The sequence below is a fragment of the Cricetulus griseus genome, chromosome 6 (assembly GCF_003668045.3).
Source record: "Cricetulus griseus strain 17A/GY chromosome 6, alternate assembly CriGri-PICRH-1.0, whole genome shotgun sequence".
Classification (NCBI taxonomy): Eukaryota; Metazoa; Chordata; class Mammalia; order Rodentia; family Cricetidae; genus Cricetulus; species Cricetulus griseus.
In genome coordinates, this window is record NC_048599.1 from 122,400,641 (window position 1) to 122,420,715 (window position 20,075).

The following is a 20,075-nucleotide window of genomic DNA, read 5'->3' on the forward strand; positions in this document are numbered from 1 at the left end:
GTCCCATCAACCTAACTTCCTCCGATGAGGTCTCACATCCCAACAGCACCACAGATAGGGATCAAGCCATCGTCATGTGGCCTTTTGGGGGCATTTCAGATCCAAACCTGCACAGCCATGTAAGTGAGACTTTATTTCTAGCCAGGTTTCTCTGTATTATTCCCACACCATTTCAGTTACTGTAACTTTGAGTGAATCCTTAAAGTTGAGATGTGTGAGTCCTCCAGATCTGTTCTTTTTCAAGATTGTTTGAAATGCCTCAAAGCTCCATAAAAATTTCGGATTAAAAAAAAGGAATCAAAATGGTAATTAAAAAAACTCGCCCAGAATGCAAAAACAAAGTACTTCTTAATGTAAGGGGACTATAAAATCTTCACCTACAGAACAAAGTCATCTATTCCTGTTGCTTTTCCTCCCGATCCATCTTTTTCTTGAAGGTTTTTACCCACAAGATGATGGTTTAGCCATGATGATCTCTAAGTACAGCAACTGTAATACTAGCAGCCAATTAAATTGCCCAATATTTTTCCAAGTTATCATCTAGAATACTAGCTTCCAACATGGCAGAACTTTAGCCTTTAAAGTTAATTTAGCATTTCTATTTCCTTCTTGGTTCACTGTATAGATTTTAGAGATTACTTCATTGACTTTAACTCTAGAATTTTCTGACAGTGCCTGTGTAATAGCTTCAGATGTTACAGCAAGGTGCTTACTAGCATACTTTTCAGGTCAGGACTTGGATCTGATTGGCCAGTTCAATTTCTGATGTTTTACTCCAGGGCAAGATGTTTATCCCCTGTGAGATCGTGAATTCATTAAAATACCATTATCTCCTACTCTTTCTATATCTACTATCAGATGGCTCTTTCTATATCTACTATCAGATGACCTACAGAACCTCAATGCATTACAGTAGAAATAGAATCACCATCTTTCTCATGGTTGAGAACAACCACCCATGTATCTTTAACTTCTGAGAGGCAAGCACTGTTTCAATGCCCTATTTCTTCAAGGCCAAGAGGACTTAATCTAGGAAGAGCTGTAGCTCCAACTCTTTTATTGTCTCCTGAGATCCCATTTTGGAGTTGAGTCTCACCAACATTGTATTTGCTTGCAGAATGAAGAGCCACACCTTCCACTTTGTCACCTTACATAAGTGTTATAATGACATTTTCACCAGCAAACCTTTGATTTGTACACCCATGAGATTTTCTTCTTTAATGAAATCCAGCAACTCCCCAACAGTCTTTATCAGCACCCTCCCCTCATCTCTGTTATCATGATCTCAAAAGGACAAGAGTATTTTCAGATACCTTCTTAAAAAAATCCATGCAATACCACATCCCAGAAGTTTGCAAGCTCTGACATTATGAGCATTTAAATTATTGGAATAAAGAGAAATAGATACATATGGCTGAGAAGTAAGCATGACCCAAGACTTGTTTTTATAGTGTGTGCTCATTATGGGGGTAAGAAGTAGAGTTGATACTTTATCAGCATCCCAAAGGGTTTACAGGGTCCTATCATTTAGTCAGGAGGATGTTCATAAGATTTTTGGGTGCTATTTCATTACCTTCTATCATCTCTGAAACTGATAAGCTACCCCAAATCTAAGAAGTTCTTCAGCAAGTTCCAGAAGAGCTCCAGCAAATAACAGAATGAAGTTTGTGCCATCTCCAACTCCTTGCTTTTGAGTGTGCGAGGCCATGGCATTTTCAAAATGGGTGTTGCATCATTTCTGATGAATTACTCTCCAGGAGACTGAATATCATTTAATTCATTCCACTAGGTCTCCATGCTGCACAAAAGTTTGGGAAAGTTTCCTGCAAACTTATGTTTTTGTACATAACCTATTCTAATGTTTTGCTATGTCTTTGAGCATCTGGGAAAAGCCTGGAAGCTTGGGGAATTGAAGTGCCATGACCAGCCTGAAAGAAGCTGTTTATGTGCTCCTTTGGAAAGCTGGCAGAACTGAGGAGCAGGCAAGAACAGCTTCTTCTCCTCCTCCCCCTCTTCCTCTTCCTTCTCTTCCTCTGAGACTGGGTTTTTCTACGTAGCCCAGGCTGGCCTTAAACTCATCATTGAACCTCAGCCTCATGAATGCTGGGTTCACAGGTATATGCTACCAAACCTGTTACACTTGTGTTTCTATTTCTGCATACAGTGGTCTGGAGATTGTGGGAAGAACAACACTGAATCTGGAGAGAGAGAGAGAGAGAGAGAGAGAGAGAGAGAGAGAGAGAGAGAGAGAGAGAGGCAAGGAGGAAGAGAGAGAGAGAGAGAATAAATGTTTGAAATTTATTAATGAGGTGGTGATTGAAATGTCCCCTTTGCTTGATCCCCTTCCTTTGCTGTGGCTGTCTGTCAAGATGAAGCTGAGTATCTCTTTCCTAGCCATCAGTTGTCAGAGATTCACTGAACTGGATGATGAATGCAAACTTTGTGCTTTCTGCAAGAAGTCAATAGTCACAGAAATTCCTGATGATGTTCTGGATGAATAATGGAGGGGTTGTGTGGTCTAGATCAGTAGGAATGACAAACAAGGTTTTCCTGTGAGGCAGGTGTCTTGACCCACAGCAGACTCTGCTTTTGATGTTGAGAAAGCAACATTATTTTTGTTATAGACCGAAGAGAGATTTTATTATAGACCAAAGCACAAGTCTGTTCAGGGATACATTGTGGATGTGTTCTCAACTTGGTTATTGTAAAAAAGGAAGAAATGGATACTACAATGTTGACAGATACTACTGTGTCTTGGCAGTTGAGGCCCCAAAGAGCTCAGAATCCAAAACCTTTTCAATCCCTCTAAAGAAGGTGATGTCCACCATATGTTGGCAGGGTGTCCTTTAACAAAGGAGGGAAGAAGCCAAGAAAAAGCCCTAAAGATTCAGCATCCTTTACCCCATGTGACTTCCACACAAAAGCTCATGATTGCTCTGAAAAAATAATTCACCAAGAAAAATGAGGAAGGCTGCAGAACATGCTAAACTTTGGCTGAGAGAATGAAGAAAGATAAGGGCTTCTTCTTAAATGTCTGAATCCAGTCAAAAATAACTCTTTAAGGGTAATAAATTAATGATCAGACTGGGGGTGGGGAATTTCCCTTTGGCCATTCCCAAGTATGTTGGAAAGAAACTTATTAGAGCATAATTTTGTTATTCTTTTTTGCCCACATATATGTAATTTAAGAAAATATCAAACATTGTTACAATATTTAGAACTTTAGAGAGGGTGTTTATGATCATGTATTAAGTTCAGTTTTGTCAATTTGACACAGTGTAGCTGGGATCACCTGGAAAAGAAATTTAAATGAAGGATTGTCTTAGATTAGGTGGGTCCCTGTGGTAATATTTATTGCAGGTGGTACTATTGTCTAAGAAAGGGATCCTGTGTAAGAGGGGAGAAAGCAAGATAAGAGCTCATTAGACATTCTTTAGCCCATTGCTTTCTGGTCTTGATTGTGGATGTAATGTGGTTAGTTTTCATGTTTCTGCTCCCTTACTTCCTTGCAGGTGGACTGCAACCTGCAATCATGAGCCAAATGAATCCTTTCTCCATTACATCACTCCTGTCCAGGTATCTGATCACAGCAACAGGGAAGGAGACGAAGACACTGTGCTATATGAAGAATATAAATAGGTACAAATTGGTGATAGAGTGTGGAGCAGGGGGCCGGGTGCATAGCACTTGCCTATCAGGCACAGGCACTGGCTTCAATCCAAAGCTTCAGAAAAAAGCTCTTTCTGTTTGATCTCATTAAATTTTAGATGTTTATTAGACATTCAAATTGGCACTTCGGGGTGTGTCAGCATGGTGGCATAAGCTTGAAATACTAGCACTTTGGAGGCTGAGGAGGGAAGATCTGGAAACAAACCATAAATTGAGCAACTATATAATTACATGTAGATCTATCTCATTCTGTCCTAAAATCTTCATAGCCTTGAAGAACATGTTGGTACTTTCATTGATAAGCTGAGAGGATTTCTTACCATAAGCAGCACATATAATTCCTATACAGCCTCTTAGGATCACTCACACACTACCATTTGAGGCGAATGTCTAAGAGTAGAACTGCTAAGTCTGAGGACAACTGCACATTTACATTTTTGGACATTGTAATTTGATAATGTCAGAGAATTATCATTTCCTTCATCATGGTAAACGTTGCAGCTACCACCCCTGCTGCAAGAATGAACACCAGAACAGCAGAACAAAGTTGTTAAGTAGCTCACAAGCATTGAATGAGGCCATCAGAAAGAAACACCCAGAGGCCCAGGGAAAATGGTTTTTATGCTCAGGACAGATAAAGAACGAACAGCTTTGGGAAATGTGACTGGGCAGAAGTTAAACCCTCAGGACAACAAACTGATGGGGGTGGGTGTCCTGCAAGGCCTGTGTTCTGGTTTGCTCTCTGTTGCTGGAATAAACGCTGTGACCAAGAACAACCTGGGAAGGAAAGGGTCTATTTTAACTTGCTGGTTACATCCCATCAAGGCTGGAAGCCAAAGCCGGAACTTGAAGCAGAAAGCAGGTAGACCTGCTGCTGACCCACTTCCTGTAGGGTTCACTTTGAGCTACCTTTCTCATGCAGTCCAGGCCCATCTGCTTAAGGGATGGTAATGCCCACAGTAGGCCCAACTCCCCTGCATAAATTAGCGATCAAGAATATGCCCACATTGGGGTGAAGATGGCTCATGCCTTGGGGCGAGGGGGGGGTTGGCAAGAGGCTACTCTCTGAGAGTATGAGGCCAGCCTAGTCTATGTGGCTAGTTCCAGGACAGCCAGGGCTATTATACAGAGAAACACTGTCTTGAAAAACCAAACCAAACAACAACAAGAAAAAAAGAAAGGAAGAAAGGAAGGAGGAAAGACAAAAACACATGTCCACAAACCAACACATTAGAAATCAGAAAAGCCACAGACAGGCATACAGGATGAATGTAGTTTCTCAACAGAGGGTCCTCTTTCCAGGATCCCAACCTGTCTGGATTTTCATGCTGGGATGAGACAGGGGAGCAGAAGACATTTCTAGGTTTCATAGCTTGTTTGGGACCACGGGTGTCTATTTTACATAGCCTTGGGAAAGCAAAGATCCAGGAGAGAGGAGAGTCCAGGAAGGGGTCACAGGGACTTGGCTTCAAGTTCAGGGCATGCTAAGGTGTTCTGTGGGGACCAGTGTTCTGAATTCCCGTCAGAGGCCCAAATTCTTAGAAACGTTTGCTCCTAAACCAGCTTATGCTAACATCGGGTTATCCACTAATTTGGGTAAATTGGTTGAAAGTTGGTGTCTCATGATTTCAGTTTCTATTTCTTTACAAATGAGTTCATGCTCTGCCATCCATTTGCTTTCCTGCATATTTCTTTGATTTCACTTTGAGGCCCGTGTTAGGTTTCCTTGTCTCAGGCACCAGCATGGGGCCAGGTGGCGAAGTGGGTTGACACATCACCTGCTGTGCTCAGGTGGTGAACCGGGATGAGGAGGGAAACCTCACCACCAGCGGGAAGGAGCTGCGGGAGATCGGCTTGAGAAAGCGCTGGGACGAGGGCCGGAATCATCCAGGACCGTCCGGGGAAACCCAGGTTCCCGCGGGGCACGGCCGGACGAGCAGCTTAGATTCGGGAGCCCAAGCTGTCCGGGCGGCGGGCGCAGGACCCCGCCCTTCCGCGCTCGGTCTCCTGGGCGACGGGAACTGAAAGCGAAAGTGGAACCTGCCCATCGGCTTTAGGCTTCCAGCTGCACGAACATCTCCTCTGCATCATGGCAAGTCGCTTTCCTCGGGGTCGCGGTTCAGGGCGGCACGTCGAGGGTCTCAGAGCAGGCGTACCGCACGATCGCGCGCCCCGAAGTGGCCGTCGGGGTGCGGCAGGACTGGCTCCCACGGGTGGGGACACGGGCGCCTTTCGCACTCTGATGAACTGGCAAGGGACCCCCCCCCCCCCGGCCCCGGTTTTTGGGCGGGACTGCGGCTGGTTTGTTGATGAGGAATAGGACAGTGGTCCAGAAATGGAGGCCATAACTAACTACTGGAAGGAGGTAGCAAGAAAGGTCCAAACCCAGGGGCACCAGACGGCGGCCTCTCTCTCCGCGTGCTAGGCCTTTGCTCAGGGCCCCGGGTTTTAGTCTAGATACCCAGAGGACTGTGTTTGGAGCAGTTACTGTAGTGTGTGTGTGTGTGTGTGTGTGTGTCTGTGTGTGTGTTACCTGGTGACTGGTGATTGAGAAAGCAAATAGAAACTAAAACGAGCAGTTACTGTAGTGTGTGTGTGTGTGTGTGTGTGTGTGTGTGTGTGTGTGTGTGTGTGTGTGTTTACTGGTGACTGGTGATTGAAAAAGCAAATAGAAACTGAAACCGTAAGCGAACTATTTATTTCTTTTTAGTGCCTCACTTAGAAAAGTAAGTTTTACTTTACACCATTTCTTTTTCTTTCTTGATGACGTGAGGGCCCAGAGTCTCTTGAAGTCGAGCATGGGAATGGTAAAATGACGTCACTTTCATGTCTGCTGAAATTGCCTTATTTCAAAGTCTTTGAATGGATTAACTTTCTTCGGGGCACTCCTTTTTCTTCTTTACACAGAGACTGCTAACTCCCTATTCATAGCAGGTTTCAGGAGAAGACATGCAGCCATATGTCCTCAGACACACGTGAGCTAAAGAAGGCACAGGGCCTTTAAGTGGCTCCCAAGATCGTAGAGTGCAGTGAGGTCTTGCAAAACAAGGTCTACAAAAATACTGGCTCAGGGATTTTCTTTGATTCTAAAGATAAAGGTTGCGTAGACACTTGAATTACGAAACACATTAGTGCTGATGAGGTGTGGATGTTTCCTGAGCTTAAATGGATTTTTTTCTTTGGCATTGATAAAAGTCAGAAGGATGGTGGGTTACCAGCCATTTACCACTGAGGCTGGTGTGGGCTGTCAGAACAGGAGGCCATAGAGATAAAAGCCAGGAAGTCAGCTTCCCTGGAAATCTCAAAGTCCCTTTGGTCATTTCTCCCCCTCTTGTAAGGGAGAATTATCTAGGGAAAATTATATTTAAGCCCCTGGGGACTAGGCAGGAGGCACAGATAAGGAACATCATCTAAGATGATGCATTTTCATCTTAGACAAATCGTTTACTTCCATTAAAGTGTCCTGCCTGTCATAGAACCAGTAAGTTTTTACTTTTTATATTTCTGAGCATTTTATCTTCAGGAGGTCTTCTTTTGTCTTGCATTCTGTCAGTACAATGATCACCCACCCTCTCCCACACACCACTTTTGTGTGCCAGAAACTTCTTTTACTTGAATCAGTTCCAATTCTCAGCCTCTCATTCATAGCACCTCTTTTCTCTTGCTTCTTAATCCTGGATGGCATTTGTAGTAGTTTTAGGATTTTATTGTGAGTGATCTGTGTTCTCCAATGAGGTGTTCTGTTTCCTTCTGTAGAGCAATAAAGAGCCCTCGTTCATGCAAACCAAACTCCTTTGAAATGACTTCTGTGTCCGCCTCCTCACCCATCAGCTGGAAGTACCTTCCCCACAATCTGAATTGTAAAGCCTATACAAGACAGAAAGAGTACACAGTACATTTTTAGCTTTTAAGTTTATTTTATTGTGTGTGTGCATTTTGTCTGAATGTGTGTATGCACACCAGATGCATACCTGGTGTCCTCAAAGGCCAGAAGAGGGTGTCAGATCAGAAGAGGGTGGAGTTACAGGCGGTAGTTTGGAAGCTGTTCTGGGACCTCACTTAAAATTTTTCTTTGGGCTGTTTTTGAAACTTCTATAACACACTTAAACTGTGTATAACATTACATGATTCTTTGCAATGTAACCTTGTTGTTTTCCCCTCTAGTTTCTGTTAACACAGCTTTATTCTTACAGTGTTGGATATTTTCTTCCTTCCTTCCTTCCTTCCTTCCTTCCTCCCTCCCTCCCTCCCTCCCTTCCTTCCTTCCTTCCTTCCTTCCTTTCTTTTTTTCTGTAGCCATTTAAAAATTTTTGGTATTTTGAAGACTTAGCACGTTTAGTCCAAAAGTTAAAACCCAATGGTAGTGCATTGTAAAGAGCAAATACTATGTCAGCAGGGTCTAGTTGTTAAAATTTCTTTTGGTCTCATGTCATGTGTAATTTTCCTTTTCCACATAAAGGGAAATGTTTCTAGTTATGTTCAACATTTCTTTTACCGTTTCCATTTCTCCCTTTTACTTAAGATTGTTTGCTCATGGTCCTTGGGCTGGGGGCCCTTAAGTGCCAGAAAAGAGGAGGTGGTGCTCATGTGTGCCCAGGCTAACTATAGTCTCTCGAGAGTTAATTTAATTTCTTTTTCTTAAAAAGAACAGCCCTCAGTGTTTTTCTGTGGTTCGGAATGAGTGTCTGCCACTATGGTTTTGTGATCTTAAGCTTGGGGGTCGACAGTATGGGGAACAAGCTGGAGCAATTGCTTTAGCAGTAGCCATCCATGGCCTGTTGTGTTTGTTCCTTTTTGCATACTCGAGGGTACTGCCAAGAAGACTTTCACCTTTACCTCACACCCCTCCTTCCTTATTCTAGACATATTTCTTCTGACTCTTTCTTACATACACCTTGGTGTATTTTTGTCTCCCTGAAATTGGATGACAGCTCCTGCAACAATGGACTGATTTTGTTTTTTTTTCCTTTCATTTTTAAGGCAAACACTGTGCACAGACTCTTCTTTTGCTCCCCTCTGGGAGGCCAGCAGTAGGCTCCTCCCCTGGAGGAGTCTTTTTCAAGTACAGTCCTTGCATTGAGAGCTCAAAGCTCCTTTGTGGTTTGTTAATCATGGGTCTAGCCCAGGAGACCTCGTCCTCCCTCAGTTGATTAAGACAGATTAGGTCTGAATTTCGCTGCAGTTATAGACTGGACTAACTGGGCACATCATGGGAGAGGCTGATAGACTCACTCTCCTAACTCGGGGTGGGAGATGAATGAAGGTGTGAAGCAGAAGTGGATTCAAGAGGATTTGAGGATAAATGAAGGATTTTTTTTTTTTTTTTTTTTTTTTTGCTGATTCCTCCATATGGCAGCAGAATCTGCAGGAGCATGTCCTCAGTGTCACTGTATCACCTTAGATGGTGGGACGTGGAGTGTAGTCTGTGCAGCCACTCCATTATTGCAAGACTTTCTCCTGATCCTGATAATAGGAGGGATGCCTTTCATATTGACTTACTCACTTTGAACTGTATAATCTAGAAAATAGATAGCCTCTTTGAAACTTTGACATTTTGTAGTTATTTTAATAAACCCAGGACTTTGTACACACAACTCAAGCGCTCTATTGTTGAGCTGTATCCACAGCTATATTTTAAGCATTAAAAAAAATTGGTACATCTCCTTGGGTGTGGTTGCCAATTCCAGCACTTGGGAGACAGAGGCAGGAGGATCTCTGAGATTGAAGTCAGCCATGTCTAAATAGCAAGTTCAAATCCAGCTAAGTTGTGAGGTATTTGTACACTGTATGAAAGTGTATTGCTATGATTGATGTAATAAAAAACTGAATGGCCAATACCTAGGCAGGAGGTATAGGTGGGACTTCCAGGCAGAGAGGAAGTAGGAGGAGGTAATCAAGGTTCAGAGGAGACACCAATGAGACATGGAGGAAGTTAGACATACAGAATGAAAGAAAGGTAAAAAGCCACATGGTCAAATGTAGATTAATAAAAGTAGGTTAAGTTATAAGAGCTAGTGGGACAAGCCTAAGCCATAGGCTAAGCTTTCATAATAAGAAGTCTCTGTGCCATTATATGAGAGCTGGTTGGAGGGACAGAAAAAGACTCATTACATTAAAGCTACATAGTAAGAGCCCATCTCAACCTCCCCCCCCTTTTTGGTGACATTTTCTGTATTTTGGGCCTTCCTTATATCAAACATTTACTAATATTTTCTACTTACTGGTAGTACACATAACTCTCAAATTTAACTAAGGTCTGTATTGGTAGATGGAGCTAGGCAGACATGCTCCTGTTAGTCACTTGTGGAAGGGGGCATTATGTCTCACTGATGTGATGGTACCTTTCAGCAGACTCACATTTAAACAATATCTAATTGTTTTTCTTCAGGCATCAGCGTTGAAGATCAGAGACCCCACAGTTTCTGAGAGAACGATTGTAGTCTCTGGTCTTCCAGTTGGCCTTTTAAAAGACCAGCTAATGAGGCGTTACTTCCAAAATGAGGGTGAACACGTGGAAGAGGTGATATATCCATCAAGAACCAAAGGAGTTGCATATATCATATTCAAAGAAAAGAAAGGTATTTCTTAGCCAAAATTTTATAATCTTAGATATACTTTCCCAGTGAAATTAAAATTCCATATTGTTGCCTATCAGTGGTGGCATATACCTTTAATCCCAGCAATCAGGAGGCAGAGGCAGGCAGATGTCTATGAGTTCTAGCCTGGTCTACGGAGTGAGTTCCACGACAGCCTCCAATGCTACAGAGAAACCCTGTCTCAATAAAACCAACCCCCCCCCAAAAATCCATATTGTTAAAATGATTGGCAAACTTTGAAATAGTTGAAATAGCATTAAACAATTATTCTACTCTGAAAAGTGGCCAGTCTTATATTTGCAAAAATATACAAAAATGACTCATGATAAAGTATGAGTTACTGGGAAATTGTGAAGCTTTAAAAAGTATTTAGCTGCTGTATATGTATATGGGAGACAAATAAAGAACATGGGCCAAGTAAACTTAAATTATATATAATCTCCCCTCCCCTCCCTTTTTTCTTGGTTTCTCGAGACAGGCTTTCTCTGTGTAGCCTTGGACTCACAGAGATCTGCCTGCCTCTGCCTCCCAAGTGCTGGGATCGAAGGTGTGCGCCATCATCACTGGCTACATATAATCTCTTTGGTAAATTTGAGGTGTCGACAACAATATAATTACACTTTCTGCTTCTCATCCTTCAAACTCTCAAGCAGACATTCTAATAAAGAATCTGCATTGTTCCTGGTAAAGCTGAACTGAGATCTATGGCCTGGACCTGCAAGAAGATTAAGCCATTCTGCTTCTCACTTCATCTTGAAGCAGCAGTCAGCCTGGAGGAGGGACAGTTCTCTTTAGGCTTAGACCCTAGTAGAATAGACTGCCAGAGGACATTCTCCAGGCTAACCCCTCAGGGGTGAAAGTTCCATGCAGGCGTGTTAGCAAAGAGAGGGCTCTTGCTCTGTTGGAGGGGGAAGGAAGTGTCTAGAAATCCTAGATACTGGACTGGCACTAACCTTTGGCTGTTTCCAAGAGCTAAGTCATTCTCTCTCAATAGCCATGCTCAAGGATGGGATTAGGGCAAGGGTTCTTCATATCTTTAAAGGGATAGTAGTGGATGTGTAAATTGATATTTTATATGCGACTATTACCAGACCCTACTCTAGGTGTTGAGAACATAATCATGAGTGGAATAGGAGTTTTTTTTTTTTTTTTTTTTTTTTTTCATGAAGTGTGCATCAATAGGGATGGACATTTATTAGGCCAACGGATATATGATAGGTTTGTGCTTCATTTATATTTATATAGTTGCTTATATTTAGTTACATACTACCATATACATGCTATGAAAAAGTATACATAATAATAAATAAAGTGGTAGGTGGTACTGGTTTAGGTAGACTGCGGAGTAAAATGTCTTTTGTTCTTAATTTATTAAAAAATATTTATATTTTTATTTTATGGTTTGTGTGCATGTATGTATGTGTGTATATGAATGTCATATGTGTGTACAGGAGCTTGTGGAGGCCAGAAGAGGGGGTTGGATTCCCTGGAGCTGGAGTTACAGCAGGAGCTTGTGAAGCATTGGATGTGGGTGCTGAGAACCAAACTCAAGTCCTCTAGAGGAGAAGTAAGCACTTGTTCCTGCTGCACTATCTCTCCAGCCCCTTTTTTATTTCTCTTTGGGGAGATGGAATTTCAACAAGTTACCCAGGCTCTTCAGGCTGACCTTGAACTGAGATCCATTGGCTTCAGTTCCCTAACAGTTGGGATTGGATTACAAGCTTGCACCGCCAGCTCTGGTTGGCAAACACTGTGTGTGTGTGTGTGTGTGTGTGTGTGTGTGTGTGTGTGTGTGTTGGGGATCACATCCAAAGTGTCATGTACACTAGGCATGTTGGGAATAGTATCCAAGGTTTCATCCATGTAAACAAGGTATGTTTTGTACCAACAGCTACTTTTCCAGATCTGAAACACTCTGTTTACATAACAATTGAGCAGAGACCAGAATGAAGCAAGAGGTGGGAGTGGGGGGTAAGGGGTGGGGAGGAATTCATGTGGATGACAGAAGAACATTCTAGGATAAATGAAGGAGTGGTAAACATTCTGGTTGGGTTGGGGTGGGGAGTGTGGCAAGGAGGGAAGGGAAGGGAAGCATGTTGCATGTTTGGAGAAGTAGGAAAGAGCCCTTTGTGGTCGGAGTGGAATGTGTGTCAGGTGGTGGAGCGGGAGCTGGGACCATGTGTGTTGAGTAGCCCAAGGTCCTGGCGAGGGTTCTGGACTGTATTCTGGTTAGGTGGGAGCCATTGTATTGTGAGTAGAGGACTGGGGATTGGAGCTGCCTGTTCCGAAACAACGGTGCAGTGTGGGGAATAGCAGAGCAGGTGAGTGTTCAGAATGTCGTTTTTGGAGATGTGGAGGACAGTGTTCTAGTATGTTCAGGAAACACCAAACAAGACTTGAGCTTTCCTTGATATGATACCTGTTAGGATGATGAAGTAGGGGCAGAAGTTTGAACATGATACACATAGAGATGTCTAAAGCCATAGAAGTTGGAATTACTCATGGGGTGGTTATAGTCAGCAAAGAGGCTGAGGTCTGGGTTTGCCAGAGAAGGGGGAGATAGATGATTAGCAGTGAGTTAGGAGAAAAACTTTGGCATTGTGGAGCTCCAGGTAATGAAGGCAATCTTTGACTCGAGTGGATGGCTTGGAGGATTGACTCAGGTTATTATTTTTTACTCATGTATGTACTTATATCTTAATCCTTAAAAATAGGATTAGGAACCTCTTAACACTTTTATGGTGAACTTTAGTGTGTTAAAGCACAAGGGGAAAAAATCACAAGGGAAAAGTTTTTTGAATGTTAGGTTTACAAGAAAAATGTAGCAAAAAACTCAATTTCTAAACAATGGAACATTTCCTCTTTTTTTTTTATAAATTAAGGTTAATTATTGGTGTGTCAGGCCACAAATACTTTTGATGTTAATCTTTCCATAGTTGCACAGAATATCATCAGACAAAGGAAATATCCTCTGGCCTCAAAGCCTCGGCTCACAGTCTCCGGCTTCAGTGAAAAGGTGAGTGTGGGCCCTGGGGAGTTTTTTAAGGCCTGGGCCCCATTACTTCTGGGAGGTCTTTGGTATATATAAAGACACACAAAGCACTCTTGCCTTATGACTTCTTAGGAATGAAAGTAGAAAGTTCTAAGTTCTCAAAGGCAAAAGCTGCTGCTAGACAAGTTGTTTTTAAATTTTAGTGTGTGTGTTCTGCCTGATGCATGCCTGCATACCAGAAGAGGGCACCAGATCTCATTATGAATGGTTGTGAGCCATCATGTGGTTGCTGGGAATTGAACTCAGGACCTCCAGAAGAGCAGTCAGTGCTCTTAACCTCTGAGCCATCTTTCCAGCCCTGGGTTAAAGGTTTTATACTGGGGGATACTTATGATGAATATTAAAAAGGAACTTTGAAGGAGCAGGAAAGGTGAAATGAAAACATTCATTTCACAAGAATGAAAGTTAAAATCCAAACCATTAGTCCCCACATATATTCTTTAGAGACCCTGGGTTTATGGTATAGCCATCTGTATCTGTCTCTCTGGGAGAAAGAGGTAGGGCAGGCAGAGGGATGCCCGTCTGTGGAGCACACCCCAATGGTTTATATATATTGGTGAGTTCTGAAAAGCACCGTGTTTCAAAACAGCATTTTGTCTCAGATTATTTTTTATCCTCCATTTTTGGGGTGTGTGGTTTGGACTGTGAATCCATAATGTGCAGTGTAGGCTCTCTGAAAGGGTGATTTAGAGCAAGAAGCTGGGAAGGCTCAGCTTGGCCAGCTGGGCCTGACTCAGAGCAAGTGCTGTCCAGATGGGAAGAATGACAGGAAGCAGTGTGTTCCGGTGTTGGCTCCACTAGGCCATGCTGTTTTGACCTTTCTCTTTCTCATCTTAGGTCTTCAACCATGTGATGGCTATTCTGGATCTGTCTGTTTTTCGGACTCAAATTGTGCTAGAAAGCCTGGTAATGGATCTGAAAAAGAAAATCCCAACTTTAAACTTCAGCTCACTGGGACCCAGTGGGAAAATCTCTGTGCAAGGTTCATTTCCGGCTATCATGAAGCTTAAACAGGCTTTGATATCAAAAGCCATCTCCCCTTTAGAAAATCACAGGAAGTATGCCAGTGACAGGAGAAATCAGAATAGACAGAACCCTGGAAGTGTCCTACAGAGAAGTGACAACTCTACAGTGGCACTTGGGACCTCTGTACCTGAGGCTGCCAGAAGTGAAGGGACACTTGTGCTTGATACAGATACTTTCTTTTACCTGAAACACAAGTGTGACTTTTATGAACTGACACTGAACAAATACCATATCCTGTGTCAGGAGAGGGTGGATGGTGATGTCATCACTATTTGTCTACAAAATGCCCACAACGGGTCTTGCTCTAACAGTGTCAGACATGTGAAAGAGATCATTGAGGAGTGGGTCCAGGGGCTCCACCTTGAGCTCAGAAAAGAGACACTGGTGTTAGAAGGAAGGGGAGATAGAGAGAAAAGAAATATTAAGCAGGCATGTGAACAACTATGTTACAGATATCTTAGAGTTTTGATTAATCTTCACAACACACATATCGACATTATAGGACCTTCTTCCGACACGTTCCTATTCAAGACAGAGCTCATAAAGTGTGCAAGGCAAAAGGTCACTAAAGGCGGGGGCTTAAATGAGCTCGCCAGACCCAAGATAAATGATAAATCTTGGACTTACACAGATAAGAGTAAATAACAGCAGTGGTCTTTCTGATCCAGAAGATGCAGTCTCTATTCTTCTGATGCTCTATGCTATCCAAGCGATCGTGAGCCAGCCCCTCCTTTACTTTATCAGTGGGTTACATGTGAACCTGAAGCCATGCCCAAAGGGTGTGGCCACTGCTACAAGTTCACTGGCAAGGCAAGATGCCACTACAGGTCACCTGAGGTCTCAGCCACAGTATGGTTGCTTTTCCCCTGAGAAGTGACTGTGCTTGCTTTTCACCTTATCCAGTTTTCATGGTGTGTATCATTGCCTTCATGTTATAGAAGGAGAAAATATGATTTTAGGGAACTTAAAAATATTTATCCAAAGTTATCCAGCTGACAAGAAATGGGACTGGCATCGAATACAAAAATAATACCTAGATCAAACTGTCAAAACAAAACAAAACCAGCAAAAAACCTCACTAAACTTTGAAGAAATCTCACTTTCCCCATAACTACAAATTATTAGGACTAGAAATCTTTCCCGTGACTTAGGTTTGTATGATTATCATGCTATTGCTAAGTTCTCAGGATTTATATTCACTCCATATAGTGTTACAATGATGGCCAAGATCCCCTGGGTAAGGAGTGTTAGAATTGTAATCATGGGAGAAATTTGTGTGCTTGCTATTGTAGTAGATGATTCTTGTTTTACAATGGTGTGTCATCCAGATGTGCATTGTAAGGTCAAAACATTGTGAGTCCAAAACAAAAAAAAATGCCTTAAGTCCATGTAACTTGTAGAACAGCCTAACTTTGCTACACTATCCTGGTGGTGGTGCTGACTGACAGCCTGAGCTCACTGTGGCTGCTCACCACTGCTGGAGAGCATGGCACTGTGCATCACTAGCCTGAAAAAAACTCACTGTCTGGAGCACAGTTTCTACTGGTTATATATTCTTATTGCACCACAATAAAGTAAAACTTACAGAAAAATTAAATTGTGAGTTGAACCATCATTGAGTCAAGCAAGGACGGTCCACATCCTTGATCTTATTCCTTAAATGCTATTACTTTAACAGCACGATAATAAAGACAAAGGAAAGCTGTAGTGCTTTGTTTCCAGGTCTGTGACTCCCTCCAATTTAGCCCCCAAGTAAGGCAACTTTACATAATGGAGCTCTGCAGAGCTCATCCTGGTGTAATAAGTAGTAGAACTATATCTGTTCCCTTTTAGAGTAAACAAACATGGTCATGATGATTTTAACTGTATCAGTAGAGCATAAGAAAAATCTATTATCTCTGCATTTTTCTTTGCCATCTAAATCCCAAATGTTTAAATAATTTCTCTTTCTTTACTATATTTCTGACACCAAAACACAAGTAACAAACCCCAAACTTGACAAATGAGACTGTGTCAGTCTGAACAATGTTTGTGCCCCAGAGGACGTGAGCAATCAAGTGAAAGAAAGCTTTTGATTGCTCGGACTGCTGTAAAAGGTTTGTCCGGGATGATTTAAACAGTAGACATTTTTCATGGTTCTCAAGACGGTGGAGTCAAGATCAGGGTTCAGCCGTGGTTGGGCCGTGATAAGGGCCCTATTCCTGGAAGAAAGCTCCCCCGTCTCTTAGAACATTAATGTCATCATGGGGGGCTCTTGCTCATGACTCAGTCACTCCCCTCAAGGCCCCACCTCCAAACACCATCTGTGTTAGGTTCCTGTTTCTGTGACAAAACACCTGAATAAATTTGCAAGAAGGGAAGATACCTTGTGGCTCACAATTTTAGTCCATGGCTACTTGATTCCATAACTGGGCTTGTGCCAAGGTACCATCATGGTAAGGAGGGGATGGCAGAACTAAGATGCTTGCCTCATGGCAGCTGGGAAGCCAGAGGAGACAGAGGAAAGGTGTAGGGACAGCATTACTCCTCAGTCTTCAAAGTACATCACCATTGACTCCACTTAGGTCCTACCTTCTAATAGTCCATTGAGTTATGAGCTCATCAATTGGTCTTTGATGACAACAGCACACTTAGGGTCTGTCCATAGCACTCTCAGCTGGGGACATAGGAGTTTCTGGGGAGATATTTTACAACCAAATCATAGCATCACATATGGATTAGAGTTTTAACACCTGAGTTTTTAAGAGTACAAATATTCAGGTTCTAGTATTCCATCCTTGGGCCTCAGAAATTTACATGCTTATTAAGAGCCAAACATTTATTCTAGGGCTGGAGAGTTGTTTCACCTGCTGCCCAGCCTGATGACCAGAAATTGATCCCTGGGACACACATGGTACTTGCATGCATATGGGTGTGTGCACTTATATATGTATATGTGTGCATGCATACACAGATATAATAAAAAAAAACCATGTGGTTTAAATGAGAGATGTTCTCAGTTGGTGACACTGCTAGGGAAGTTGGTGGAGCCTTTGGAGCCTTGCTAGAGGAAGTATGTCACTGGGGGTGGACATTGAGAGTTTTTAGCCTCCTCTACTTCCACTTGCTCTCTCTGCTTCCTGCTTTTGGTTGAAGATACCCCTCAACTTCCAGATCATGGCCCATGCTTGCTCCACCACTGCCATGTCTCCTGGACAGCATGGACTCCCCCTCTGGAACTGTAAGCCCAAATAAACCCTTTCTTCTATAAGTTGATTTTGGTCATGATATTCTAGAAGAGTAACTAAACATCCCCAAATCCACATTTATTCCACCTCAACAGCTCCAGAGATCTTAACACCAACATCTGACATGTACCCACCTCAGAAAGCAGTGAGATTTGTGTCAAAATTCCTTTCTAGCTATGAATGTGGAAAACCGAAGATGTTTTGTGCTTCCAAAATCAGAGAGTGGGCAAGGAATAAGAGAGGCATTGTCATTTCAAAAGGAAAAATTGGAGATGAGAAAAAGGAGGTAGGTCCTAAGAGACGTAAGGGAAGCTGCTTGAATACAGTCTTCAGTTCACTGCTCTGCCTTCCTGACAACTCTCACCAGGTATTGAATCTGCCAGTCACTTGACTTTGGATCTCCAGCCTCCTGCAGTGTGAGCAAAAAATGTCTTTGTTAGTAAGTGACCCAGTCTCTGACATTTGTTATAGTAGTCTGAGCAAACTGAGAGAGGCAGAGAGAGGAGTGATTTACCTACCAGCCAAGGAACAGCAAGGGTTTCCAGGAGCCACTGAGCTGTGACAGGCAAGAATTCCTCTGGTGTGGAATATTCCTTTACACTCTGTGAATATGAAAGACCCCAACTCAACCTAGCCTGATACCCACCAGCATGTATTTGAAACACCCCCCTCCCCCGCCAGCTCTGGGAAAAAGAACACATGAAATGGCCGGTCATGCGGACCAGTCTCTGAAAATTGTTATTATTACTAATTTCCAAGGAATGTAATTATCTTCAACAACTGTCTGGTTTCTAAAAATTGTTATGGGTTACCATGCTCCAGAGCACCCAAGTTTTGAAAATAAGTGTAAGTCACTCTGTTCCCAGAAAAACCACTAGCTGTCCCATGTTTTACACTTGGCCTTGCAGGTGTAAAACCCAAAATAACATTCCAAACCCCTTGTGGGCAAAATTGTAAGTTCAGTTCTCAACCAATCAGTAAATGACTCATGTATGTTATAGCCAATCAATATGTTGTCACACTCCTGCCTAGTGACTAAAAAGGCATAAAAACTGCTTGCTTTGGAAACTCAGGGTAGTTCTCTTCCCAGGGAGCCACCCCAACGAGTTGGAATAAAATCCTTTTGCTTTTGCATCGAACTTGTGTCCTGTGAGTGACTCTATGGGGTGCGTCTCCTGAAGCTGGTACCCTTTTGGGCCTGACATATATGTCACTGTGATTGTTTTAATAAAGAAGCTAACTGGCAAGTAGCTGGAGAGGCTAAGGTTAGGCATACGAGCCAAATTGAGAATTCTGGGAAGAAGAAGGGAGGAGTGGAGAGTTGTGAGTAGACACAAAGAGAAACAAGATGGGCATGCCATACTGAGAAAAGGTACCAAGCCACGTGGTATATGGGTTAATTTAAATGTAAGAGTTAGCTAGTAGCAAGCCTGAGCTATTGGCTGAGAATTTGTAATTAATATCAAGCCTCTGTGTGGTTACTTGAGAGTGGCTTGTGGGACAAAAACTTCTGCCTACACACTGGCCCTGAGAGCGTACTGATTCTAGACTTCTAGCTTCCAGGACTCTTGGTTTTAAGACATCATTTGTGGTAACTTGACATGGCCAACACAGGAAATGAGTAGCCCAAGCTTTCTTAAAAAAAAAAAAAAAAGAAAAGAAAAGAAAAGAAAAGAAAAAAAAAGTTGGTGAGAGCCCTCATCTTTGCAGATGGTTTTGGGCGTGGGCCCTTGTTTTTTATTCACATGTCACCCTTCCTGAGGGAAGAACTTTTTGTATTCTGTTCTCCCCAGTGTAGATCAGAGTACATGATACAGACTCAGTATTCTGCAAACACTTAGAAGTATTTGAACAAATTTTATAATCCATGTAGTATTTACACAGGACTGTGATGATTGATCGTGGTTATCAACTCAACTACATCTAGAATCAACCAAAACCAAAACAGCTGGGCACACCTGTGGAGGATTTGCTTGAATCATTCAAGGTCAGAAGACCCACCCTAAGTCTGGCCACAGCTGGTTGCAGCCCACATAAAAGGACATGGAGAAGGAAGCTTTTGCTTTTTGCATGCTTGTCCTCACGGGCATTTTCAATGCATTCCTTGTGTTAGAACCTATTTCTTTGGGATTCCAAGGTAGACTTAAGACTGACCGCTCTCTGTCTTGCACTTTTGAATAAGTATGTGAGCTGTCAACTTTGTGCTGCCATGCTTGTCTACCTGCTGCCATGCTCCCCATCATGCTGGTCACAGACTCTAACCTCTGCAAGTGCGCACCCTAGATTAAATGTTTTCTTTTAGAAGTTGCCTTGGTTTTGGTGTTTTGTCATGGCAACAAAAAGTAACTGAGAAAAGGAATTTGTCCAGAGTGGCTGACAAATCTGTGCTCAGTGGGCCAGGAATTTTCTTGTTGTTGTTATGTAGTGTTCTTTCTTGTCAGTACAATATTATTATTGATTTTTAAAATCTTTCTTATTAGAACAGGTCTGTATGTCCTATTTGTA

The 20,075-nt window shown here is 42.5% G+C and overlaps 1 protein-coding gene across 2 annotated transcripts; it reads left to right on the top strand.

Moving 5' to 3' along the window:
* Positions 1-5,609: 5,609 nt before the first annotated feature.
* Rbm43 (RNA binding motif protein 43) lies at positions 5,610-16,050 on the top strand. Of its 2 annotated transcripts, none has more exons than XM_027420451.2 (4): positions 5,610-5,761; positions 10,058-10,247; positions 13,202-13,281; positions 14,155-16,050. In XM_027420451.2, the coding sequence occupies exons 1-4, from the start codon at positions 5,759-5,761 to the stop codon at positions 14,986-14,988; spliced, it is 1,107 nt and encodes a 368-aa protein (XP_027276252.1). In that variant the 5' UTR covers positions 5,610-5,758; the 3' UTR covers positions 14,989-16,050. The 2 variants fall into 2 exon arrangements, with proteins under 2 accessions (XP_027276252.1, XP_035302510.1); XM_035446619.1 differs by lacking the exon at positions 5,610-5,761 and adding an exon at positions 5,990-6,034.
* The last annotated feature ends 4,025 nt before the right edge of the window (positions 16,051-20,075 follow it).

Excerpts from the sequence above, each read along its gene's own strand:
- Rbm43 (XM_035446619.1), top strand. The coding sequence starts at position 6,005 with ATGGAGGCCATAACTAACTACTGGAAGGAG. Across the intron at positions 6,035-10,057 it reads TAACTAACTACTGGAAGGAG|GCATCAGCGTTGAAGATCAG; the intron begins GTAGCAAGAAAG and ends GTTTTTCTTCAG. Across the intron at positions 13,282-14,154 it reads TCTCCGGCTTCAGTGAAAAG|GTCTTCAACCATGTGATGGC; the intron begins GTGAGTGTGGGC and ends TTCTCATCTTAG.